The sequence below is a fragment of the Heteronotia binoei genome, chromosome 5 (assembly GCF_032191835.1).
Source record: "Heteronotia binoei isolate CCM8104 ecotype False Entrance Well chromosome 5, APGP_CSIRO_Hbin_v1, whole genome shotgun sequence".
Lineage (NCBI taxonomy): Eukaryota > Metazoa > Chordata > Lepidosauria > Squamata > Gekkonidae > Heteronotia > Heteronotia binoei.
In genome coordinates this window covers 5,073,913-5,100,198 of record NC_083227.1, presented here as the reverse complement: position 1 = coordinate 5,100,198, position 26,286 = coordinate 5,073,913, and the positions used below count along the sequence as shown (strand labels likewise).

Genomic DNA, 26,286 nt, shown 5'->3' with positions numbered 1-26,286 from the left:
AGCTGTGCCAGAGGCCCTGGCTAAAGACATCATGACCTCAGATGTACTCTGCCAACACTTCCGGCAGTTCCACTACCATGAGGCCGATGGGCCCCGAGAGGTTTGCAGCCAGCTCGATGGACTTTGCAGCCAGTGGCTGAACCCGGAGAGGCACACCAAGAAGCAGATCATGGACCTGGTGATCCTGGAGCAGTTCCTGACTCTCCTGCCCCAGGAAATGCAGGGCTGGGTGAGAGGATGTGGGCCGGAGACCAGTTCCCAGGCGGTGGCCCTGGCCGAAGGTTTCCTCCTGAGTCAGGCAGAGGAGAAGAGGCAGGCAGGACAGGTGAGGGGATTTCCTCCAGATGTGTCTAATTCAAGCGACAATATCTGACCTTATCTTAAAGTTTCCTTGCCAGATAATTGCCCAGAGCCTCTTCTGCTAGAAGATTTCTGATCTCTGCAGGTACCTCACCAAATCAGCTGATAGAAGTGTGGAGATTCTGGGAGTGGGGCAGGATCCATTCCTTGGTCCCTTTTCCATTCCATCTCTTACCTGTTTCCCTGGCTGCTGTTTCAGATGCGGGGACCACGTTTGGAGATGGAAGCTGCAATCCCTGAGGCAGAAGGAGCTTCCTTTGAGCAGGGGCAGAGGGTGCCGGCGGTGGAGCGTGCCCAAGATGCCCTCTCCTGTGGTAAGGACTCCTTCTGCCTGGGTGCAGTTGCAGCAGCCTGTGAATGTGGTGGGTAGAGATTTCAGGTCTAGGGAGGGATACGCATTTGTACAGACAACACAGAATTAATTGGTGGCACTCAATGTCCACAAACTGTGATGCCTCTAGAAGGAGATTAGAATAATTCCTGGAGGTCAGTGTCTCTCATTATATTAAAAAAAAATCACATCTCACCTTCCTTCCATCAGAGGCTCAACTTGCCAAGGTGGGCGGGAGGGGGGGGGAGGTAGATCAGCCTCAGCAGAGCTCTTCAGCCTGGTGAATAAAGGGAACCTCCACCTTTTGGGGCAGCCGAACTCTGAAAACATGTCCCTGGGGGCAAATAGAGGAAACTGAAGTCTCACAGAAGTCTGAAATATTCTGGCAGCATTTATAATCCCTGAGGCTCAGAGGCCCCTGCTGCTTCTCTTTTGCCTCTCCCAGAATGTAATAAAAAGTATTTTAAAAATCTGTTGAACATATATAGGGTAAGGTTTCACAACCCCAGAAAGGAGGTGTATGAAGCAGGGAACAAACAAGCAAACACCCTTCCTTCCTCCCTTGTCTCAGGAACAGGCAGTGAAGAGATGCTGTTGAGCCTTCGTCTTTTCAGAGGGGTGGAAACGGCTGCTGCACCTGCAATCCAGGTAGGAGAGATTGGGGGAGGGACGGGGTTGGACAGCCACAGTCCCTCCTGTTTTCTCAGAGGAGTTTTTGCTCCTTCTGTTTCTACAAGGCGTCTATGTGAAAGATCCCTTGAATACTATTCCATTTACCCATCCCAAGCCTTACTTTCCATATCTTCCCAGAAAACTCCCTTCCAGTGTGCCGTCTCTGCCTGGCGTGATCTCTGACGAGGAGGGAATCTGTTTTTTTTTTCAGGGTCCCTTTTCCTTTGAGGAGGTGTCCGTCTCTTTCACGGAGGCAGAGTGGGCCCTGCTGGATCCGAGACAAAGAGCTCTGCACAGGGAAGTCATGCTGGAGAACTATGAGAATGTGGCCTCTCTGGGTAAGGATCTTTCATGGCTGCCGTTCCGTTGTGATGAGGAATGAATCCAAATATTGAATAGCAATGCATTATTTTGAGCCCTTTTCTGCTACTTGGGGAGGGGATGTGGCTCCCTGGCAGAGGATCTGCTTCGAATGAAAAGATCTCCAGTTCAACTGGCAGCATCTCCAGAGAAAAGGTTCAGATAGGAGGTGAAGGGAAAGACCTCTGCCTGAGACCTGGAGGGTCGATGCTGGACTGAGCAGATGATGCTGACTCCAAGGGACGAAGGGTCTGATTCAGGATAAGGAAACGTCACGTATTCCTAGAATTGGAACTGACCTCTGGGGTCATCTGGGGGAGGGGGCAGAAATGCCCATATGCAGTATGCAGCAACTCAAGGTGAAAGAACTGCCACCAGCATCCTTAAATTCTGTCATGCAAAAGGGGCTCTTGATGTTCCAGCCACCCAAAAGGTATTTCAAGTGAAGGCAGTTGCAGAAAGGCTCTGTGGCGCTCTGATCGGCCCTTCCTCTTCCAGCTCTGCTCCTCTTCAGAGGGTTCAGACCAAATTCCTTAGAGCGAACCTGCAGGTCCCCAGATGTGCCCCGAATGTACTGACATGACCAGAAACTGGCACTTTGAAAATGGAAGCCAAAATGGCTTCCCTTCGTTACTGGCTGGAAAGGAACTTTCAACCTGAGGGACTAGTCCAGGTGTGGCCAAACCATGGCTTTTTCACACAAATCGTATGGCTCTCGAAGCCCCCACTGCCTTTCGGCCAGCTTGGAGGAGGTAGTTCTAAATCACTTTTCCAAGCATAGCCAGCAGGGGGATTGGAGAATGCAGTAAAAGTTGATTTCTTTTAACCTCTCTCTCCCTCCTCCCTCCCCATCTATTTTCCTTCCTTCCTTCCTTCCTTCCTTCCTTCCTTCCTTCCTTCCTTCCTTCCTTCCTTCCTTCCTTCCTTCCTCCCTCCCTCCCTTCCACCCTCCCTCCATTCCTCCCTTCCACCCTCACTCCCTTCCTTCCTCCCTCCCCCCTCCCTTCCACCCTCCCTCCCCCCTCTTTTCCACCCTTCCTTCCTCCCTTCCACCATACCTCCCTTCCTTCCTTCCATCCTCCCTCCCTTCCTCCCTTCCACCCTCCCTCCCTCCCATCCTTCCTCCCCTTTCCTTCCTTCCTTCCTTCCTTCCTTCCTTCCTTCCTTCCTTCCTTCCTTCCTTCCTTCCTTCCTTCCTTCCTTCCTTCCTTCCTTCCTTCCACCATCCCTCCCTCCCTCCCTCCTTTCTTTCCTTCCTTCCTTCCACCCTCCCTTCATCCCATCCTTCCTACCTCCCTCCCTTCCGCCCTCTCTTATCTATCTATCTATCTATCTATCTATCTATCTATCTATCTATCTATCTATCTATCTATCTATCTATCTATCTATCTATCTATCTATCTATCTAATTTATATTCCGCCCTCCCTGCCAAAGCAGGCTCAGGGCAGCTTCCTTCCCTTCCTTCCTTCCTCCCTCCCTTCCCCCTCTCTTTCTCCCTCCATGCCTTCCTTTCCTCCCTTCTTACCTCCTTTTCTTCCTCTTTTCCTTTCTCCCTATGACTGCCCTGCACACTCAGAGGTGACTTATGGCAACCCCAGCTTCTCTTTCAGTCTTCGTTCCTTTTTTTCTGTATTTTACCTCACAACTACTGAACCAAAAGGGTGGATATAATATGGATTTCTCAATATTAGTCTCTTCGAGGTTTTTGGTTTATTTACAGATGGATGGATAATTCAATAGATAGGGGATCATGGCTGATTCGATGGCTGATTATTCTCCATATACAGGCACCAGAGAACTTAAAAGTAAACCACAGAATTTTATTTACACACAGTCTCCAACTGGGGGATGGGATGTATTTAAATGGGCTATATTCTATTTCAGATGACTAACAGTTGCTAAATAGTTCAGACTTTACAGTACAGATTTTACTGAGGTCTCTCAGGGTTCACAGTTCCTATATTCTTCACTCTCCAACACTATTTTAGGTTGGCCTCTTGGGCTTTATGTGTCTGGTCTCTTGAGCCGACTGGTGTCTCTACTCCCAGCCCTTCCGACTCCTCTAGACCCACATCTCTCTCTCAGCAACCTCGTTAGTTCTTAAGAGAAGTGTATATATTTCTGTGACCTCTCAGGTCTTTCACCATGACTCTCCTTTTGCCACACTCAGCCCCTTGGCTATCTCCACAGAGATAGCAGCAAGCTTCACTTCACTGGAAGTCTCTCCTCAGCTCCTGTCTCAGCTCCTTCTCCTCAGCTCTCAGCTGATATCTCCCTGTCTCTTCAGCCCTCTGCTGAAAAACCAACTCCTCTCCTCAACTGTCTCCCTCTGACAGTTAGTCACTGTCGATTCACCAGCTGTTATCTGTCAATCATTACTCCTGAGAGTTCCGAGCACTCCGGCCCCCACCTTCAGATCACCTGACACAGGCTCTATGAGACCTTAGTTTTTCTATTAACCCTTCCATTACTGTCACACTCCCCTCCTTTCTTTCTTCCTTCCTCCCTTCCTTCTTTCCTCCCTTCCTTCATCCCTCCCTTCCTCCCTCCCTTCCTTCCTTCCTTCCTTCCTTCCTTCCTTCCTTCCTTCCTTCCTTCCTTCCTTCCTTCCTTCCTTCCTTCCTCCCCCTCCCTTCCTTCCTTCCTTCTTTCCTACCTCCTTTCCTTCCCTCCTTCCCTCCCTCCTTCCTTCCTTCCTTCCTTCCTTCCTTCCTTCCTTCCTTCCTTCCTTCCTTCCTTCCTTCCTTCCTTCCTTCCTTCCTTCCTCCCTCCCTCCCTCCCATCCTTCCACCCCCTATTCCTTATTTATTTATTTCTCGAATTTATATCCCGCCCTCCCTGCCAAAGCAGGCTCAGGGTGGCTTCCTTCCTCCCTACCTTCATCCCTCCCTAATCCATGCCATCCTTTCCTCCCTCCCTTTCTTCCTCTTCTCCTTTCTCCCTTCCTTTCTTCCTTCCTTCCTTCCTTCCTTCTTTCCTCCCTTCCTTCCATCTTTCCTCCCACCCTTCCTTCCCTTCCTTTTTTCCTCCCTCCCTTCCTTCCTTCCTTCCTCCCTCGCTCCCTCCCTTCTTTGTTTTCCTCCTTCTCTCCCTCCCTCCCTTCTTTCTTTTCCTCCTGCCCTTCCTTTCCTCCCTCGCTTCCTCCCTTCTTTTCCTTCCACCCTCCCTTCCTTCCTCCCTTCCACCATCCCTCCCTTCCTTCCTCCCTCCCTCCTTTCCTTCCTTCCTTCAACCCTCCCTTCATCCCATCCTTCCACCCTCCCTCCCTTACACTTTCTCTTCTTTCTTTCTTTCTTTCTTTTGTGAGAAAATGACCCCTCTGTCACAAACATGGTTGCCAGGGCGCCTGGAGAAGTAAGCTCGCATCCGCCTGGCCAGTGAATGCGAGTGACGCTACCCAGGAACTACATGAGACTCCCGTGTACCTATTAACAAGTATATAAGCGCTTGAGTCAGGCACAGAGTGTCTGCAGCCGCGCTCTAATGTTTCCCCGCCATCGCGTGAAACCCGCCATGGTAAGGAGGAGGCTACGCCGCCACGGAGCTGTCCAGGCGAACGGTGTGAAGCGCTAAGCATGGAAACCACTGTGTTTTGCTAACACCACATGTAGCCATCTTCCTGCCTGGATGGGATTCATTCCTTCGATGTGGAAACCTCACGTACACACCTTGAGTCATTCCTAGCCCGCAAGCAACCCACCTAGTCTATGAATGGATTAATGGCTCCACTATTAATCCTGATTGCCCAGTGATTTCCTAAACAACTGTCTTCACCCCGGAGAGTTGAGAAAGAGGAAGGACCTCTCCTGATACCACCAAGCTCTTTTGTCTACACCGGAATACCTAGGTGCATATCTGATTCTCTATTGTCCCTTTCCCAGTTAATCCCATCTCCTCCCAATCACCCAGCCATTCCCACATTGATACCAACGGAGCCACCCCAGGCCCTGTCGCAACCTGGAAGTTTCCAGGATGCCCAGGATGAAGGTGATGTTCATTGGTTGAAGCACACACCCAATCAGGTGTCGCAATTGACCCACCATTGGTCCAGCCGATGTCCAGCCTTCCTGGTCATCTGCAGAACCTCCCATTACCACTCCCAGTCACCTCCCATCCCCTCAGGACTAAGGTGACTCTATATAACCTGTGGACTAGCTACCCACAGGTGTGCCTTCTACTCAGTAAACCCCCATTCCCGCTGGGTAGTAACACCCCCGATTCCTGATCAGTTTCGGGACCTTTCCCCCATTTCCTCATTCGTCGCCATCGGAGCCTTCCATTGGAGTCTGCGAGAGGTAGTATTGCCCTGTATGTCAATTCCTTTATGTTCCCCTATCGATCTCTCTATTTTTCCTAGACCTGTATGAATGTGTGATTGATTTTGTACCTTGTGTGAACGAACTATTGTTTCAAAATAAACCACAATTGATTTTATTAAATTAGAGTTCTTTATTGAGCATTGACTCTCTGATCGGTTGAGCCTCGTATACACAGATAACAAAGATTCCGTTGTGGGGCTAGCTGTCTCTCACTCTAATTCCCCAACTTTATTTTGAGAGCAGTTTCCCTAACACTTTCTTTCTTTCTTTCTTTCTTTCTTTCTTTTCTTTCTTTCTTTCTTTCTTTCTTTCTTTCTTTCTTTCTTTCTTTCTTTCTTTCCCAAATTTATATCCGCCCTCCCTGCCAAAGCAGGCTCAGGGCGGCTTCCTTCCCTCCCTCCCTCCCTCCCTCCCTCCCTCCCTTCCTTCCTTCCTTCCCTTCCTTCCTTCCTTCCTTCCTTCCTTCCTTCCCCTCCCTCCCTCCCTCCCTCACTTCCTCCTCCCTTCCTTCCTCTTTTCCTTTCTTCCCTCCCTCATAAGAACATAAAAGAAGCCATGTTAGATCAGGCCAATGGCCCATCCAGTACAACACTCTGTGTCACACAGTGGCAAATTTTTATATATATATATACACACACACACACTGTGGCTTCTTTATTTTCCTCTTCACTCCCTCCGTTCTTTTCCTCCCTCCCTTCCATTCCTCCATTCCTCCCTTCCTTCCTTTCTTCTCTCAAACATCTGACATTTGTGTCTTGCAGCTCTCAAAACCCTAAAGTTTATTCCATGCGCCTTTTACATTAAGCAAGCTTGGCCACCCCTGGACTAATCCATTTGCTATTACCCAATACTTTCAAGCTAAATGGTTGAAATCGGTGAATAACAAATCGACAGTTACTTGGATTTCCCCCTACCCAGGTGATTCTAGCCATGAGCTGGGCTCAGGCCAACGTCGTTCTTAAACTGAGGATATAGAGAGACAAGCAGATTTTCATAGAATTCCAAATGCAGAGTGCCCAGTCAAACTGGATATGGTTCCGTCTGAATAGCATAACAAACCCACCTTGATGTAAAGAAAAACCAGAAAAGCCTTCACAGAAGATAGATGTAAGGCTCCCCCCTAAGTGGTGCTTGAGGGCAAATTCAGAAGAGATCCTTTTGCACAGAGAATTTGTGAATGTGAGTCTGGGGAGACAGAAAATATTGAGAATCTGATGCTGAGATGTAAGTGGTATCATGAGATTCAAGTTACATTAATTCAGCCTCTTATTAAAAGATGCCTGGGCAGACAGAGGGGTGGGGGAGTTATCCTTAAATAATAATTATTCTTGGGGAAAGGTGAAGGGTGTGGTTCAGATCAGCCAAACTTTCTTCCTATAGTCATATAGATACTGTTAGATCTTACTCCCTTTGCTAACAGTTTCTCTCTCTCTATTCCAGCAGAAGATGAGCAGAGGAATGTGGAGGGTGAGGAACTTCATCAGAAAATGCCACATAGAGTTAAAAATGAAAACTTGAACAAAATTGTCAGGAATCAAGGCAAACATAAGATAAAGAAAGATGGTGGTATGGTTGAGAAATATGATGGAAGAAAGCAGAATGTACATTTTCCAAAGCACAGGATAATGAAGGCAAGGAAATCCATTCGGTGTGGAAAGTATTTCAGAAATAGATCACAGCTCCTTGTACACCAAACAATACAGAGAGAGGAGAAACCTTCTGAATTCTCAGAAATGAGTAATAAATTCAGTCAGAGTAAAATCTTTCAGCTGCACCAACAAACCCACAGAGGAGAGAGAACTATTACGTGCCCAGAGAGTGGAAAGAGATTAAGTAAGAGTGGCAGTCTTCAACATTATCAGAGCACACACACAGGGGAAAAACCTTATGAATGCTCAGAGTGTGGAAAGAGATTCAGTCGGAGTGGCCATCTTCAAGATCATCAAAGAACCCACACAGGGGAGAAACCTTTTGAATGTTCCAAGTGCAGAAAGAGATTCAATCGGAGTGGCCATCTTCAATGTCATCAGAGAACCCATACAGGGGAAAAACCTTTTGAGTGCTCAGAGTGTGGAAAGACATTCAGTCAGAGTAACACTCTTCAACATCATCAGAGAACCCACACAGGGGAAAAACCTTTTGAATGCTCAGAGTGTGGAAAGAGATTCAATTGGAGTGGCCATCTTCAAAAGCATCATAGAACCCACACAGGGGAGAAACCTTTTGAATGCTGCGAATGCGGAAAGAGATTCAGTCAGAGTGGCCATCTTCAATGTCATCAGAGAACCCACACAGGGGAGAAACCTTTTGAATGCTCAGAGTGTGGAAAGAGATTCAGTACAATTGGCCATCTTCAATATCATCAGAGAACCCACACAGGGGAGAAACCTTTTGAATGCTCAGAGTGCGGAAAGAGATTCAGTCGGTGTGGCCATCTTCAATGTCATCAGAGAACCCACACAGGGGAGAAACCTTTTGAATGCTCAGAGTGTGGAAAGAAATTCATTGAGAGTGGCATTCTTCAGCGTCATCAGAGAACCCACACAGGGGAGAAACCTTTTAAATGCTCAGAGTGCGGAAAGAGTTTCAGTCGGAGTGGCCATCTTCAATGTCATCAGAGAACCCACACAGGGGAGAAACCTTTTGAATGCTCAGAGTGTGGAAAGAAATTCAGTCAGAGTGGTAGTCTTCAATATCATCAGAGAACCCACACAGGGGAGAAACCTTTTGAATGTTCAGAGTGTGGAAAGAAATTCATTGAGAGTGGCATTCTTCAACGTCATCAGAGAACCCACACAGGGGAGAAACCTTTTGAATGCTCAGAGTGTGGAAAGAAATTCATTGAGAGTGGCATTCTTCAACGTCATCAGAGAACCCACACAGGGGAGAAACCTTTTGAGTGCTCAGAGTGTGGAAAGAGATTCAGTCAGAGTGGCAATCTTCAATGTCATCAGAGAACCCACACAGGGGAAAAACCTTTTGAATGCTCAGACTGTGGAAAGAAATTCATTGAGAGTGGCATTCTTCAACGTCATCAGAGAACCCACACAGGGGAGAAGCCTTTTGAATGCTCAGAGTGCGGAAAGAGATTCAGTCGGAGTGGCCATCTTCAATGTCATCAGAGAACCCACACAGGGGAGAAACCTTTTGAATGCTCAGAGTGTGGAAAGAAATTCAGTCAGAGTGGCAGTCTTCAATATCATCAGAGAACCCACACAGGGGAGAAACCTTTTGAATGTTCAGCGTGTGGAAAGAAATTCATTGAGAGTGGCATTCTTCAGCGTCATCAGAGAACCCACACAGGGGAGAAACCTTTTGAATGCTCAGAGTGTGGAAAGAAATTCATTGAGAGTGGCATTCTTCAACGTCATCAGAGAACCCACACAGGGGAGAAACCTTTTCAATGCTCAGAGTGTGGAAAGAAATTCATTGAGAGTGGCATTCTTCAACGTCATCAGAGAACCCACACAGGGGAGAAACCTTTTTGCTCAGAGTGTGGAAAGTGATTCAGTCAGAGTGGCAATCTTCAATGTCATCAGAGAACCCATACAGGGGAGAAAACTTTTGTGTGCTCAGTGTGTGGAAAGAGATTCAGTGAGAGGAGGAATCTTCAGCAGCATCAGAAAACACACAGAAGGGAGAATCTTTAGAATTCTCAATGTCCGGTCCCGGCTCGTTACTCGTCGCCTTGTTAATGGCCCCAAGGGAGGCTTTTATGATGGAGGAACACCATCCCAATGAATGAGAGCACTCCCCCTCTTTGAACTTGCTGATAAGCCGTTTGTCCATCACCCTCCGTTACTGCAATGGCAGCTCTCATCTTGTAGGTTCCAATGAGGGTAAGGGGAGCAGGCGATGGGAGAGCAGTCATGCATCAGAGAATCCAAACAGGAGAAACATTTCAGTGCCTAGAGTGTGAAAGAAGATTCGGTTAGAGTGGCACTCTTCAACTGAATCGAAGAACCCATACATGGGAGAGGAAACTTTTGAGTGTTCAGATTATGAAAAGAGATTCAGTCAGAGTGACAATTTTCAAAAGCATATATGAACTCACAGAGGTGAGAAACCTTTTGAATTTCTTTGAAAGTGATTCAGTCAAAGCAGTTCTCTTCTGCTGTGTCAAGGAACCCACACAAGGGGGATCCATGCAACCTCTTCGACTGTAAAAAGAGCTTTCCTCCTACTTCATATCTAAATGACAACCACAGACCACAAAAAGTATTGAAAAGATGCCAATTGCTTTAAAAGGCTGAAATCTACAAAAGAAACCTTATTCTAATCAGAAAGAAACGTTATAAGTGCTCGGGCAGGCTTTAAATCTGCATTCTTTTTCTTCTTTTAGGGTTGTGTCCAGTGTCAGCTTGAGGAGCAATAAAGTTTCATTCTGAGCTTAACCTTCCATGTGCAAGCACACTTCTTCAGATAGTGAAAGAGAACTTCCTCAAGCCTTCCATCTAGGTAGAAAGAGGGTGGGCGGGGGGCTTCCGGTTTTGGTCATGGAGGATTGAGCTGCACTTCAGCAACGGGCAGATCAGAAGCTCTGTTCTGGGCTGAGAAGGTGATTTCAACAGCTGCTGCCTATCCCTTCTAGGCAGGGAGGGTGCTAAGACATGCATGTGAAGTTCTGAGGGGATTTACTTTGGCTGACGAGGAACTCCAGTGGGGTTTCTATTTGGCTTTGACGAGTCCCCAGAGAAGGACTGCATTCCATCGTCTACAGAGGATCTCTGAGGCCATTAAATTGGCTTAAATCCACCAAGATGCAAAGCTTCTATGAGACTGCTTAACATCTGAGAACTTAAGGAGCAGTGGGAAGAAGGATAAAAGAACTGAAGGTAATAGATCTATATCTATCACTCCGGGCCGAATAAAAGACTACATAAATTTAAAAGCAAAGGTCTGAAGCCAGAAAAGCAATAATATATATAGAAGTGTAAAGGAGGGGTGGAAATTTGGACTTTAAAATGGTGAGAAACAAGCTTAAAAGAGGAAAAATAGACATTGTTTGGCATACCTGCAGTTTGAACAGAAAGCACCTCCCCCTGCACCCCATCACCTGCACAGCAAGGGGGGAGAGATGGAGACGGGGAGGGAGACAGGAGAGTGGGGAAGCTGGAGTGAGAGCGATAAAGCAGGTGCGAGAGCAGGGAAGGGGGGCAGGTGGGCAAGAAAGCCAGCCAAGAGTGGGGAAGGCAGTGCGAGAGCAGGGAAGGCAACCTGAGAGCAAGAAAGATGGCATGAGAGCAGGGAAAAGGGCAGGCGGGCAAGAAAGCCAGCCTAGAGTGGGGAAGGCAGTGCGAGAGCAGGGAAGGCAACCTGAGAGCAAGAAAGATGGCATGAGAGCAGGGAAAAGGGCAGGCGGGCAAGAAAGCCAGCCTAGAGTGGGGAAGGCAGTGCGAGAGCAGGGAAGGTGGCCTGAGAGCGAGAAAGCTGGAGTGAGAGCAAGAAGGCAGGTGCAAGAGCAGGGAAGGGGAAAGGAGAGAAAGAAAGCCAGCCTAGAGTGGGGAAGGCAGCCTGGGAGCGAGAAAGATGGGGTGAGAGTAAGAAAGCTGGAGTGAAAGCAAGAAAGCTGGAGTGAGAGCAGGGACGGTCTCTGCAAGTTTCCGGGGGATGGGCTCCAATTCGGCACCCCCCCCACCGGGACTGCACCCTAGGCAAATGCCTAACATGCCTCGTGGGAGGGCTGGCCCTGATCCGTGTTCTTTCTAGATGGTTTTTGATGTACATGAAAAATCCATTCATATGATATTCCTACGATATTCACAATCCCATAATATGGGGGAAAGTAAAAGTTGGATCGAGACGGATCCTTATCCATTCAGATGATTTTTACATAGAAATGAAAGAAAACCACCATCATACAATAGACCATGTCTTAGACTATAGGCAGCGCCACAAAAATCAGCAAACAAGGTTTGCTTTCCAGTTCCTGTGCAATTGAGCAAGCCTTGCAAAGCACGCAGAAGGAATTAAGAGAGGAGAAGGAAGCAGATGGCAGCCATCTGCTGGAGGGCCTGATTCGGCCCCTGGGCTGCATGTTTGACACCCTTGTGTTAGACTATCAGCAGCACCGCAAAAATCATGCATCCACGTATTTCTGGCACCACGACACAGCCCATTTGGTGTAGCAGTTAAGTGTGCAGACTCTTATCTGGAAGAACTGGGTTTGATTTCCCACTCCTCTTGCAGCTGCTGGAATGGGTCAGCCATAGCTCTTGTAGGAGTTGTCCTTGAAAGGGCAGCTTCTGGGAGAGCTCTCTCAGCCCCACCTACCTCACAGGGTGTCTGTTGTGGGGGAAGAAGATAAAGGAGATTGTGAGCCTCTCTGAGACTGATTCAGAGAGAAAGACGGGGTATAAATCTTCAAAAACATGAATACAAGGCACGGATCCACATGAATCCTCAGGGTTTTTGCTTGGGGTCTCCCCAACATCACCACATATCATGTCCAGGGACACTGCTTGCACCAGAAAAATCACGCATCCATGGCTTTATGGCAACACCATGCTGCAAGAATAGGGTTCAAAACCATGAATCCTCACGGCTCCTCATAGTTTTTGCATCAGATCCCCCCAAATGCAGCATGAAATTGCACATGATATACCTGGCCACAGGTGACACCACAGAAGTAATGTATCCACAGCTTCGTGGCAACACCATGCAATAAAATTCTAATAGAGGCTGCCAAAAGCTCTGATCAGAAGATGGCAAACGGATCACTCTATTTAATATGCAAGTAGTGACTGTAAAATCTATTCCAGCTATTTCTTAAAGAGAGTTTCCATCGAGACTACATATCTGAAGACCCTAAACTCTGCAAAAACTTGATTTTGCAAAATCAAGAGAAGGCCAGCCTAATCTTGGGGGAGACAGTTCAGCTCACCCCCTCCCTCTTTTTTTGGTGCTAGTTTGCTTTTGTGTACTGCTGGGGTTGTGTCCCCGGCAGGGCCAGGGAAGGAGACCTGGGAAGGAGGGGAACTGGAAAAGACTGAGGTGGGAGGACAGGCGGGGGGGGGGGGCTGCCATGTGATTTGTACCTCAGTTGGTACAGGATTGCCAACCTCCGGGGGGGGGGGGGGCTGGAGATCTGGAAGAGAATTAGGAAGGGAATTGAGAACAAATCAGCCAGTATCATAATGCCCCTGTATAAATCAATGGTGCGGTCTTATGTGAAATACTGTGTACAATTCTGGTTACCGCACCTCAAAAACGATATAGCATTGGAAAAAGTCCAGAAAAGGGAACTAGAATGATTAAAGTGTTGGAACACTTTCCCTATGAAGAAAGGTTAACAGGCTTGGGGCTCTTTAGCTTGGAGAAACGTCAACTGCGGGGTGACATGAGAGAGGTTTACAAGATTATGCCTGGGATGGAGAAGGTAGAGAAAGAAGTTCTTTTCTTCCTTCCTCACAATGCAACAACTCGTGGGCATTCAATGGAATTGCTGAGCAGTCGGGTTAGAACAGATAAAAGGAATTACTTCTTCACCCAAAGGGTGATTAACACATGGAATTCACTGCCACAGGAGGTGGTGAAAGGTATAAGTATAGCCAGCTTCAAGAGGAGATTGGATCAACATATGGAGCAGAGGTTCATCAGTGGCTATTAACCACAGCGTTTTGTTGGAACTCTCTGTCTGGGGCAGTGACGCTCTGTATTCTTAGAGCTTGGGGGGCACAGTGGAAGGGCTTCTAGCCCCACTTGTGGACCTCCTGGTGGCACCTGGGGGGGGGGGGGTTGGCCACTGTGTGACAGAGTGTTGGACTGGATGGGCCATTGGCCTGATCCAACAGGGCTTCTCTTATGTTCTTATGGAATACCAGTGCTTGTCTCCAGAAACCACAGAGATCAGCCCCCCCCCCCCCCAATTTGGGAAATGGCAACTGCAGAAGGGGGTTCTGTGGCATCAAAGCCCTATTGGTCCCACCAGGTTTTCTCAGAGGGAGGGGCCACAGAAACGCTCAATGGTCTATTTAAAAAAGACTCATTAAAAAAACCCTTTCGCCCCTAATTGAATTTTATGTCCTTATTTTAGGAGGGGGATGAGTAAGGGGTGGGGGGACCCAGCTTCAGTCTCCTTTTCCTGAGCGGGCTGAACAGCACTGAATGGCCTTGGGTCAGCTGTAGCTGTGGCAGAGGTTGTCCTTGAAAGGGCAGCTTCTGTGAGAGTCCTCTCAGCCCCACCCACCTCACAGGGTGTCTGTTGTGGGGGAGGAAGGGAAAGGAGATTGTGAGCCGCTCTGAGATTCGGAGTGGAGAGCGGCATATAAATGCAGTATCTTCTTCTTTCACAACGTTTTCACGGCAGACCGGGGAGAGCAGAGTTCCTATCTCTCCTCAGCCGCAAAGCAGGCTGTGAGACCTTGGCTCAGTCACACACTCAGGCTAAGTTGTGGAGAAATGAGAGAAAGTATCTCCTTTCATACACGAAGTATTTCTGCAGGCTGTCTCAGTTATGGTATTCGTGACACCTTTCCTCACACAGGGGCCTCTTTCTTTGACCTGGACTATATTGAATGGGAGGGGAATTTTTTTTTTTTAGGCCACCTGATTAATTGTTGACACAGAAATAAATCATTTCATATTTAAACACTTGAATATAGATTACTAATCATGTGAGACTGGACCAGATTCAGCCCCATACCCCTCCCCCCTGGGAAAATGTGAAGTCTACAAGCCCCCCCCCCCCCAAGAACGATATTCATAGCAACGCCTCTTTGCTCCGTGGGTTAACCCTAAAAAGTGGTGTTGGTCTGCCCTTTTGTCTTTTATACACAGCTGTTGAAAACACTGATGGTAGGAGAAAGATATGGCCAAACACTACTTGAGCCTGCTTCGGCGGGGAGGGCGGGATATAAATCCAATAAACCTTTACACCTTTACTTTTAGAGGAAAGTTTGGAGCCTAGAGCCATCTTTTAAGTCCAACCAAGTTTAATTCTGGGTAGAATCTTCTGTGTGCGTGCACACTTCCTCAGATACAGGGAAGCAGAACTACCTCAACCATTGCATATAGCTGGGGGTGGGATTGGTAACCAGGAAGGGCTAGTTAGAGTCAAGAAGGTGCGTGAAGTAACTGGTTATCAGTATAGCCGAGATTGGATTAAAACACTTAAGACCTAAAGCAACAGGAGGAGATGATTTTTCCACCCGAGAAGCTGAAAGGCACAACTCTTGCAAAGGACACGAGGTCTTCCGGTTCCATGATTTTTGCACCCCTCACAGAGGATGCTGCCACCAGAATGCCGACCCCCTGCCCCCCCCCCACAACCCCACTGTGTTCTCCGAGCTCTGCTGACCCCCCGCCCACAAGTAAAGGGGGGGCTGCCCCTGGGGGAAGCTGGGGGAGTTTGCATTCCTCCTCCTTTGCTGTGGGGGGGGGGGCGGGCAAGGAAGCCCAGCCTGGCTTGGGGGAGGGAGTCCTGTTCGCCCTGCTTTTGCTGCGCTTCCTTGCATTTGTGTGGGAGGATCACGCGCTTGGCACACCAACCTGATCGCCCCTACTCCACAAAGTGTGAAGACACAAAGAGCGCAGGCTTCTCACACTCGGGTTCAACCACATTCCTTTCCCCCGGACAAAGATATCCCTGGCAACTACTAGCTTGTATTAATTTTTGTAGACTATGCAAACGCGACTTCCTTGTGCTGTGCAGGTGTTTCCTGTTATGCTTTAAGCTTGAGCAACTTCGGCGTAACTTCAGCATGTATAAATAACGGAGACTTGCGCAGAAGGCAAGTTCTTCTTCCCAGTACACGTGTCGAGTGATCATTCCCACACATCTGGACAAGGCTGGGGTTGTGCCTTGGAGATATATGAACCTATGAAGCTGCCTTCTACTGAATCAGACCCACCCCCCTCAGTCCACCCAACTCAGTCTTGTCTACTCAGACCGGCAGCGGCTCTCCAGGGTCTCAAGCTGAGGTTCTTCACGCCTACTTGCCTGGCCCCTTTTTAGTTGGAGATGCCAGGAATTGAACCTGGGATCTTCTGCTTATCAAGCAGATGCTCTACCACTGAGCCACCATCCTTCCCCGAGGGAGGGGTGCTCTGGGAAAGGCAGAGGGTGGCTGGTGGGGGGGGGGAGGATTGGGGGAGCTGCCATGGGGTTTCTACCAATATTTGATATAGGAGTGCCAGTCTCCAGGTAGGGCCTGGAGATCTTTTCGAATAACAGTGCTTATTTCCAGATATGACAGAGATCAGCTCCCCTGTAGGAAAGGGCGAATGCGAGGGCAAAGGGGGGAGGGGCTCTGTGGACTCAAAGCCAAAGCCCCCCCCCCGCCATCTCCAGACATTCCAAACCTGCAGTTGGCAACCCTTGCAGAGGGAGGAGGTCTTCAGAAGGGCCCTGAGAACAGGTGGAGGTGAACAGTTCAGGTTTGTGAACTCCCTGGAGGAAGGTCTGAGTTCTCCTTCGGCCCAGCCTTCCCTCTGGGACTGGTCTACCTTGCAGGGTGGGTGGGTGGTGGAGAGAAGGGGGAAGGGCACAGTGGAGCTCCTGGAAGACGGGGGGGGGGGGAGTGGAAAGGGCTGACTCTGAGTTGGGGAATTTCCGAGGGGGGCAGGGTCCTGCAGGAAATATAATGCCCTAGAGACACCTCCCCCTCCTCTAAAACAGCCATTTTCTGCAAGGAAAGTGACCTCTGTAGCCTGGGGATAAATTGCAATCTGGAGAGATCTCCAGGCCCCACCGGGAGGTTGGCCAGCCTAGCAGAGACCCTGCGGGAGGAGAACCCCCCCTTCCTCCAGCCTGGGGTCCCTGGGCAGGGATAATGGGGGGGCATAACCTTCACCCCCCACCAACTCTGCACCATGGGCTGCCTGACCCCAAAGTGGCCGTCAGCGTCTCCCTGGACGTGCAAGGAAGGGCCAGGAGGCCCCACCAGGTTTTCTCTCCAGGGGAGCAACAGAAATGCTCAGTGGTCTGTTGAAAGAAGAGCTGATCTCGCCCCCCCCCCCCTTGAGTTTTAGGGTCCTTATTCTAGGAGAGGGAAGACTGTGGGGGAGAACCAGCTGCAGCCCCCTTTTTCTGAGCTGGTTGAACAGCCCGGGAGGAGCGCAGCCCCCTGCAGCAGAGTTACTCCCGAGCAGCCCCATTGAGCAGCACAAGGCGTGGCTGGCAGCAGCCTGGCTGAAGCTCCTCCAGGACACGTTTCTCCTTCCTCTGCAGCACGGAGAGGGTTAAAACCGCCGCGCTTCTTGCTAGAGAGGCCAAGCCAGTGGGAGGGGGCAGGAGAGGAAAAGGGCTTTTCCTGGGAAGGGGTTTGCTTTTGCAGAACTCAGGAGAACTGGGGTGGGGCTTGCAGAGAAGCTGCAGCTGGAGGGAAAAGGCCTGCAGCAGCCGGATCCCGGGAAAGTTTACTTGCAAGTAAGTCTTGGAGGAGGAGTAAAGGGGGGGGGGGGGAATAAACTTTTAGGTTTTGGAGGGGAGGAAGGCGGGGATCATGCCAAACTGTGGCTGTCCTTGGTCAGCCGGCTCCCTCCCGTGCAGCCATTTTCTCCCCGGGAACTCATCTCTGTCTGCTGGAGGTGGGTTCTAATTCTGGGAGAACTTCAGGCCCCACCTGGAGGATACACACGGAAACAGCTGAAGCCACCGCAATCAACTACTGTGAATGCATCACTAACACGTTTTGCTGCAGTTCCAAATAGTATTTCTTATGTTCAGTGATCAATAAATCGATCCCCATCTCTTTCATGCGTATATCCGTTGCACAGTTCCCAATATAAGCTACAGTGCCCGAAATGTCTCCTAAAGTGCAAACCTCTTCTCAGCCTCTCACAACAGCAAGCAAAAAGTGCTTGGGCTGATCCAGTGTTTCTTGAATAAAGGGCTTGCAAAAAGTATTGTCAGTTTCACGTGTGGATTTCAGTGCAAAGTGGGGGCCTTCTGAGGATGGCCTGGATCGATCTCTCAGGGATTTCTTTGGCACTTGTAGTGAACTTTCTTCGTTATCTATTTAAGGTAGTTGATTGATTATTTTGGCTTCAGCCCCCTAGAGGTTGGTTACTCTGTTAGGCACCAGTTTTGTTCAGCTTGGTAAGCGGAGTTTGTCGGGGATAAGTGTAAGAAAAGTTAACTGTATGAAACGGACATTCTGCAAACCAACAACCGAAGTAGGCCTTTTGGGGGAGTGGGATGAGCTAGGAAAGGGGTGTGGGCTGGGGGAAGGGAAGTCCAGCCTGCACCGGCTGCAGCCCCATCCTAACCTCCTGATGTGGAGCCAGTGTGGGGCTGGGGCTGCCCAGTAGAGGAGAGGAACATTTTAAATACCCCTGTTGCCAAGGTGCAGAGCGCCTAGCAACCCCATTGGTGCTCATGCAAACACCACCCACACCCACCAATTAGAGCATTAGGCGCCTCCCCTGACAGGCAGAGAGGGGTGGAGCTTGATGGTGTGGCCACGCCCCCAATATATACAAGGCCTGGAGGAACAAAGGCCACACAAGAATCCATCACTGTGAGAATCATGGCATGCAAACACACGGAGGAACCGCGCCTGCTCCAAACACATCGCCCTGCCTCACCCCTCCATAGTTCACTTGGCAGAGGCAGCTGTAACACGATGCCAGATTCTCCCTCCTGCACTGGGGTTGGGGTGGGAGGAAGGGCATCTTATGCCAGGCACAGACCCCCAGGCAGCACAACAGGGAGGAACACCAGAGCACAGTCCCAGGAGGGGAGGGTTCAGATCTTGTTAAGAGAGATTCCAACAATACTATGAAGCCTGCCTTTGGGGGGTCAGGAGGCCCAGTAAGGGATCCCAGATGGGATCACATGTATGAATCATTCATGCTGATTGGCTTCTCGCAATGGCAGGTATTTTGGCTGACCCTCCCCCCAACTCCCATCTCCACCACTGAGATAATTAGTAGCCATGCAAAGGTCTTCAGAGTCTTTTCATAGGCTTTATTTCAAATAGTCTGGAAAATGGCCCTTCTTTCAGGGTGAGTGGGAATACGGGGCCGGGAGAAAACCGATAATTCTCTAGATGAAGGACTTGTGTTATATTTCCTGCCAGTTTGGTGTAGTGGTTAAGTGTGCGGACTCTTATCTGGGAGAACCGGGTTTGATTCCCCACTCCTCCACTTGCACCTGCTAGCATGGCCTTGGGTCAGCCATAGCTCTGGCAGAGGTTGTCCTTGAAAGGGCAGCTGCTGTGAGAGCCCTCTCCAGCCCCACCCACCTCACAGGGTGTCTGTTGTGGGGGAGGAAGGTAAAGGAGATTGTGAGCCGCTCTGAGACTCTTCGGAGCGGAGGGGGGGATATAAATCCAATATCATCATCATCATCTTCTCTTGGGGAATGGAGGTTGTACTTATATGTGCATCTATGTGTCTGCAGGTTTGTGTGTGTGTGTATGTATCTTCCTTTTGACACACTCCTGTCTGTCTCTCTCCATCCCCTCAGGGAGAAGCCTCCCTTCATAGCCAAGTTAATAAAGGCAGCTTTTCAGAGACGGAGGTGACTCAAGAGAAGGGGTAGGAGATGGAAGAGCAGGACCCAGAAGGACCTGGTGCTGGCAAGAGAGCAAGGAAGAGTCCCCATCCCATCCCACCTGGAAGTGGTGCTGAATTCTGGGAAAGAGCTGCGCCAGAGGTCCTGTCTAAAGACATCACGACCTCAGATGTACTCTGCCAACACTTCCGGCAGTTCTGCTACCATGAGGCCGATGGGCCCCGAGAGGTTTGCAGCCAGCTCCATGGACTTTGCAGCCAGTGGCTGAAGCCGGAGAGGCACACCAAGAAGCAGATCCTGGACCTGGTGATCCTGGAGCAGTTCCTGACTCTCCTGCCCCAGGAAATGCAGGGCTGGGTCAGAGGATGTGGGCCAGAGACCAGTTCCCAGGCGGTGGCCCTGGCCGAAGGTTTCCTCCTGAGCCAGGCAGAGGAGAAGAGGCAGGCAGAACAGGTGAGGGGATTCTCTCCTGTTTGTCTAATTCAAGCAACTAAATCTGACCTTATCTTAAAGTTTCCTTGCCAGATAATTGCCCAGAGCCTCTTCTGCTAGAAGATTTCTGATCCCTGCAGGTACCTCACTAGCTCTGCTGACAGAAGGGTGCAGAATCTGGGAGTGGGGCAGGATCCCATCCTTGGTCTCTTTTCCATTCCATTTCTTACTCATTTCCCTGGCTGCTGTTTCAGATGCAGGGACCACCTTTGGAGATGGAAGCTGCAATCCCTGAGGCAGAAGGAGCTTCCATGGAGCAGGGGCAGAGGCTGCCGGTGATGGAGCGTGCCCAAGATGCCCTCTCCTGTGGTAAGGACTCCTTGTGCCTGGATGCAGTTGGGGCAGCCTGTGAATGTGGTGGGTAGAGAGTTCAGGTCAGGGAGAAATGAATCATTTCTACAGACAACACAAAGTTAATTGGTGGCACTTAATGTCCACAAACTGTGATGCCTCTAAAAGGAGATTAGGCAAATCCTGGAGGTCAGTGTCTCTCATTATATTAAAAAAATCACATCTCACCTTCCTTCCATCAGAGTCTCAACTTGCCAAGGTGGGGGGGGGGGGAAGGTAGATCAGCCTCAGCAGAGCTCTTCAGCCTGGTGAATAAAGGGAACCTCCACCTTCTGGGGCAGCCGAACTCTGAAAACGTGTCCCTGGTTGCAAATACTAATGGGGAACTGTGGCTTCTGTGCTTGTGCTTGAAGGGTCACCTGGGGGGCTGCTGTGGACAGCAGGGGGTAGAGGAGGGTTAGCAGGTGATGGCCCAGCACTGCCAGGAACTTTGGGGAGGGTTTTGGGGTGGGACTTGGGACAGATGTGATATCTTGTTGAAGTTGCATCTGGCTGAAAATCTGGTTGTGAACTTAGCATGCCCAGAGACACTCTGAAAACTCATTCTCATCCTTCAACTCTCCAGAACTGCTTGATTTGCGTCTGGTACATTGTGACGGTGAAGTTTCATGCTATGGCATTTCCACCAACTCCTTTCCCTCTCCTTAGAGCAGGGGTGGCCAAGGGTAGCTCTCCAGATGTTTTTTGCCTACAACTCCCATCAACCCCAGTCAGCATGGCCAGTAGCTGGGGCTGATGGGAGCTGTAGGAAAAAACATCTGGAGAGCTACCCTTGGCCACCCCTGCCATAGAGGAAACCAAAGTCTCACAGAAGTCTGAAATATTCTGGCAGCATTTATAATCCCTGAGGCTGATAGGTCCCTGCTGCTTCTCTTTTGCCTCTCCCAGAATGTAATAAAAAGTATTTTTAAAATCTGTTGAACACATATAGGGTAAGGTTTCACAACCCCAGAAAGGAGGTGTGTGAAGCAGGGAACAAAAAAGCAAACAGCCTTCCTTCCTCCCTTGTCTCAGGAACAGGCAGCGAAGAGATGCTGTTGAGCCTTCATCTTTTCAGAAGGGTAGAAACGGCTGCTGAACCTGCAATCCAGGTAGGAGAGATTGGGGGGGGGGGGGCACAGCCTGAGTTCCTCCTATTTTCTTAGAGGAGTTTTTGCTCCTTCTGTTTCTACAAGGAGTCTGTGTGAGAGATCCCTTGAATACTATACCATTTACCCATCCCAAGCCTTACTTTCCATACCTTCCCAGACGACTCCCTTCCAGGGTGCAAACTCTGCCTGGCGTGATCTCTGAAGAGGAGGGCATCTTCTTGTTCTTCCAGGGTCCCTTTTCCTTGGAGGAGGTGTCCATCTCTTTCACGGAGGCAGAGTGGGCCCTGCTGGATCCGGGACAAAGAGCTCTGTACAGGGAAGTCATGCTGGAGAACTATGAGAATGTGGCATCTTTGGGTAAGGATCTTTCATGGGTGCCATTCCGTTGTGATGAGGAATGAATCCAAATACTGAATAGCACTGCATCATTTTGAGGCCTTTTCTGCTACTTGGGGAGGGGCTGTGGCTCCCTGGCAGAGGATCTGTGTGGAATGAAAAGATCTCCAGTTCAACCGGCAGCATCTCCAGAGAAAAGGTTCAGCTAGGAGGTGAAGGGAAAGACCTCTGCCTGAGACCTGGAGGGCCGATGCTGGACTGAGCAGATGAGGGATGAAGGGTCTGATTCAGGATAAGGAAACTTCACGTATTCCTAGTATTGGAACTGACCTCTGGGGTCATCTGAGGGGAGGGGACAGAAATGCCCATATGCAGCATGCAGCAACGCAAGGTGAGAGAACTGCCAACAGCATCCTTAAATTCTGTCATGCAAAAGGGGCTCTCGATGTTCCAGCCACCCAAAAGGTATTTCAAGTGAAGGCAGTTGCAGAAAGGCTCTGTGGCGCTCTGATCGGCCCTTCCTCTTCCAGCTCTGCTGCTCTTCAGAGGGTTCAGACCAAATTCCTTAGAGCGAACCTGCAGGTCCCCAGATGTGTCCCGAATGTACTGACATGACTAGAAACTGGCACTTTGAAAATGGAAGCCAAAATAGCTTCACTCCATTACTGAGGGACTAGTCTGGGGTGGCCAAACCGTGGCTCTTTCACACAGATTGTGTGGCTCTCAAAGCTCCCACTGCCCTGTCGGCCAGTTTGGAGGAGGCATTTGTCTTTAAATCACTTTTCCAAGCAAAGCCAGCTGGAAGCTTGGAGAATGCAGTAAAAGTTGATTTCATTTCACCTCTCTCTCCCTCCTTCGTCCCCATCTATTTTCCTTCCTCCCTCCCTTCCTTCTACCTTCCCTTCCTTCCACCCTCCCTTCCTTCCTTCCACCCAACCTCCCTCCCTTACTTCCTCCCTCCTTCCCTCCATGCCTTTCTTTCCTTCCTCTTTTCCTTTCTTCCCTCCTTCCTTCTTTCCTCTTTTCCTCCCTCCCTCTCTTCCTTCCTTCCTTCCTTCCTTCCTTCCTTCCTTCCTTCCTTCCTTCCTTCCTTCCTTCCTTCCTTCCTTCCTTCCTCTCTTCCTCTCTTCCTTCCTTCCTTCCTTCCTTCCTTCCTTCCTTCCTTCCTTCCTTCCTTCCTTCCTTCCTTCCTTCCTTCCCTCCTTCTCTCAAACATCTGACATTCATGTCTTGCAGCTCCCAAAACCCTAAAGTTTATTCCATGTGCCTTTTACATTAAGCAAGCTTGGCCACCCCTGGACTAATCCATTTGCTATTATCCGATACTTTTCAAGCTAAATGGTTGAAATCGGTGCATAACCAATCAGTTACTTCGATTTCCCCCTCCCCAGGTGATTCTAGCCATGACCTGGGCTCAGGCCAAGGTCGTTCTTAAACTGAGGATATAGAGAGACAAGCAGGTCTTTATAGATATTCGAAATGCAGAGTGCCCAGTCAAACTGGATAGGGTTCAGTCTGAATAGCATATCGAACACATCTTGATGTAAAGAAAAACCAGAAAAGCCGTCACAGTGGCTAGATGTGCGTCTCTCCCCTCTGTGGTGCTTGAGGGCAAATTCAGAAGAGAAAATATTGAGCATCTGATGCTGATAACTTAGTGGTATCATGAGGTTGGAGTTAGATTAATCCAGCCTCTTATTAAAGAGATGTCTGGGCAGATAAACAGGTGGGGGAGGTATTCTTAAATATTAATTATTATTTGGAAAACGTGGATGTGTGGTTCAGATCAGCCAAACTTTCTTCCTATAGTCACATAGATGCTGTTAGATCTTACTCCCTTTCCAAGTGCTAACAGTTTCTCTCTCTCTATTCCAGCAGAAGATGAGCAGAGGAATGTGGAGGGTGAGGAACTTAATCGCAAAATGCCACATAGAGTTAAAAATGAAAACTTGAACAAAATTGTCAGGAATCAAGGAAAACCAAAGAGAAGGAAAGGTGGTGGTACAGTTGAGAAGCATGATGGAAGAAAGCAGAATGTACATTTTCCAAAGCACTGGATAATGAAGACAACGAAATCCATTTTGTGTGGAAAGTATTTCAGAAATAGATCACAGCTCCTTGTACACCAGACAATAAAGAGAGAGGAGAAACCTTCTGAATTCTCAGAAATGAGTAATAAATTCAGTCAGAGTAGAATCTTTCAGCTGCACCAAAAAACCCACAGAAGAGAGAGAACTTTTACGTGCCCAGGGAGTGGAAAGAGATTAAGTAAGAGTGGTCATTTTCAATATCATCACCGAACCCACACGGGAGAGAAACCTTTTGAATGCTCAGAGTGTGGAAAGAAATTCAGCTGGAGTGGCAGTCTTCAAAGTCATCAGAGAACCCATACAGGGGGAAAACCTTTTGAGTGCTCAGAGTGTGGAAAGAGATTCAGTCAGAGTAGCACTCTTCAACATCATCAGAGAACCCATACAGGGGAAAAACCTTTTGAATGCTCAGAATGTGGAAAGAGATTTCGTCGGAGTGGCTATCTTCAAAGTCATCAGAGAATCCACACAGGGAGGAAACCTTTTGAATGCTCAGAGTGCGGAAGGAGATTCAGTCAGAGTAGCACTCTTCAACATCATCAGAGAACCCACACAGGGGAGAAACCTTTTGAATGCTCAGAGTGTGGAAAGAGATTCAGTCGGAGTAGCCATCTTCAACGTCATCAGAGAATCCACACAGGGGAGAAACCTTTTGAATGCTCAGAGTGTGGAAAGAAATTCAGTGAGAGTTTCAGTCTTCAACGTCATCAGAGAACCCACACAGGGGAGAAACCTTTTGAATGCTCAGAGTGTGGAAAGAGATTCCGTCGGAGTGGCCATCTTCAACATCATCAGAGAATCCACACAGGGGAGAAACCTTTTGAATGCCCAGAGTGTGGAAAGAGATTCCGTCGGAGTGGCCATCTTCAACATCATCAGAGAATCCACACAGGCCAAAAACCTTATGAATGCTCAGAGTGTGGAAAGAAATTCAGTCAGAGTAGCACTCTTCAACATCATCAGAGAACCCACACAGGGGAGAAACCTTTTGAATGCTCAGAGTGTGGAAAGAGATTCAGTCAGAGTAGCAATCTTCAACAGCACCAAAAAACCCACACAGGGAAGAAACCGTTTGAATGCTCAGAGTGTGGAAAGAGATTCAGTTGGAGTTGCAGTCTTAAACATCATCAGAGAAACCACACAGGAGAGAAACCTTTTAAGTGCTCAGAGTGTGGAAAGAGATGCAGTACAAATGGCCATCTTCAATATCATCAGAGAACCCACACAGGGGAGAAACCTTTTGAATGCTCGGAGTGTGGAAAGAAATTCAGTCAGAGTGGCACTCTTCAATGTCATCAGAGAACCCACACAGGGGAGAAACCTTTTGAGTGCTCAGAGTGTGGAAAGAGATTCACTGAGAGTGGCCATCTTCAACGTCATCAGAGAACCCACACAGGGGAGAAACCTTTTGAATGCTCAGAGTGTGGAAAGAGATTCAGTCAGAGTAGCACTCTTCAATGTCATCAGAGAACCCACACAGGGGAGAATCTTTAGAATTCTCAATGTTCGGTCCCGGCTCATCACTCGTGGACTTGTTAATAGTCCGAAGGGAGGCTTTCATGATGGAGAAACACCATCCCAGTAAATGAGAGCACGCCCCCTCTTTAAACTTGCTGATTAGCCGTCTGTCCATTACGCTCTGTTACTGCAATGGCAGCTCTCATCCCGGAGGGTCCAGTGAGGGTAAGGGGAGCAGGCGATGGGAGAACAGTTATGCATCGGAGAATCCAAACAGGAGAAATAGTTCAGTGCTTAGAGTGTGAGAGAAGATTCAGTTAGAGTGGCACTCTTCAACTGCATCGAATTACCCACACATGGGGGAGGAAACTTTTGAGTGTGCAGATTTTTCATTTCATTTTACTCGATTTATATCCCGCCCTCCCCACCGAGGCGGCTCAGGGCCTCAGATTATGAAAAGAGATTCAGTCAGCGTGACAATTTTCAGAGGCATATATGAACTCATAGAGGTGAGAAACCTTTTGAATTTCTTTGAAAGTGATTCAGTCAAAGCAGTTCTCTTCTGCTGTGTCAAGGAACCCACACAAGGGGGATCCATGCACCCTCTTCGACTGTAAAAAGAGCTTTCCTCCTACTTCATATCTAAACGACAACCACAGACCACAAAAAGTATTGAAAAGATGCCAATTGCTGTAAAAGGCTGAAATCTACAAAAGAAACCTTATTCTAATCAGAAAGAAATGTTATAAGTGCTCGGGCAGGGTTTAAATCTGCATTCTTTTTCTTCTTTTAGGGTTGTGTCCAGTGTCAGCTTGAGGATCAACAAAGTTTTATTCTGAGTTTAACCTTCCATGTGCAAGCACACTTCTTCAGATAGTGAAAGAGAATATCCTCAAGCGTTCCATCTAGGTAGAAAGAGGGTGGGCGGGGAGCTTCCGATTTTGGTCGTGGAGGATTGAGCTGCAC

General features: G+C 48.8%; 2 protein-coding genes and 1 non-coding gene across 3 annotated transcripts in view; 2 read left to right on the top strand and 1 right to left on the bottom strand.

The window, feature by feature from the left end:
• LOC132571576 (zinc finger protein 420-like) overlaps positions 1-26,286 on the top strand; it is an 895,908-nt gene continuing 869,622 nt past the window's right edge. The window contains exons 1-5 of the mRNA XM_060238375.1: positions 1-325; positions 560-674; positions 1,263-1,339; positions 1,575-1,701; positions 7,487-7,725. Coding sequence (XP_060094358.1) covers positions 32-325; positions 560-674; positions 1,263-1,339; positions 1,575-1,701; positions 7,487-7,725 — 852 coding nt within the window. The 5' untranslated portion in view covers positions 1-31. The remainder of the gene's footprint in view (positions 326-559; positions 675-1,262; positions 1,340-1,574; positions 1,702-7,486; positions 7,726-26,286) is intronic.
• Positions 16,000-16,074, bottom strand: TRNAI-GAU (transfer RNA isoleucine (anticodon GAU)). Its single transcript has one exon. It is a non-coding gene; the product is annotated as a tRNA-Ile (tRNA).
• On the top strand, positions 17,310-25,356 carry LOC132570910 (zinc finger protein ZFP2-like). The gene is made up of 6 exons (XM_060237547.1): positions 17,310-17,411; positions 19,455-19,955; positions 20,189-20,303; positions 21,360-21,436; positions 21,667-21,793; positions 23,648-25,356. Exons 2-6 carry the CDS (start codon positions 19,533-19,535, stop codon positions 25,354-25,356), a joined length of 2,451 nt encoding a protein of 816 aa, XP_060093530.1. The 5' UTR covers positions 17,310-17,411; positions 19,455-19,532.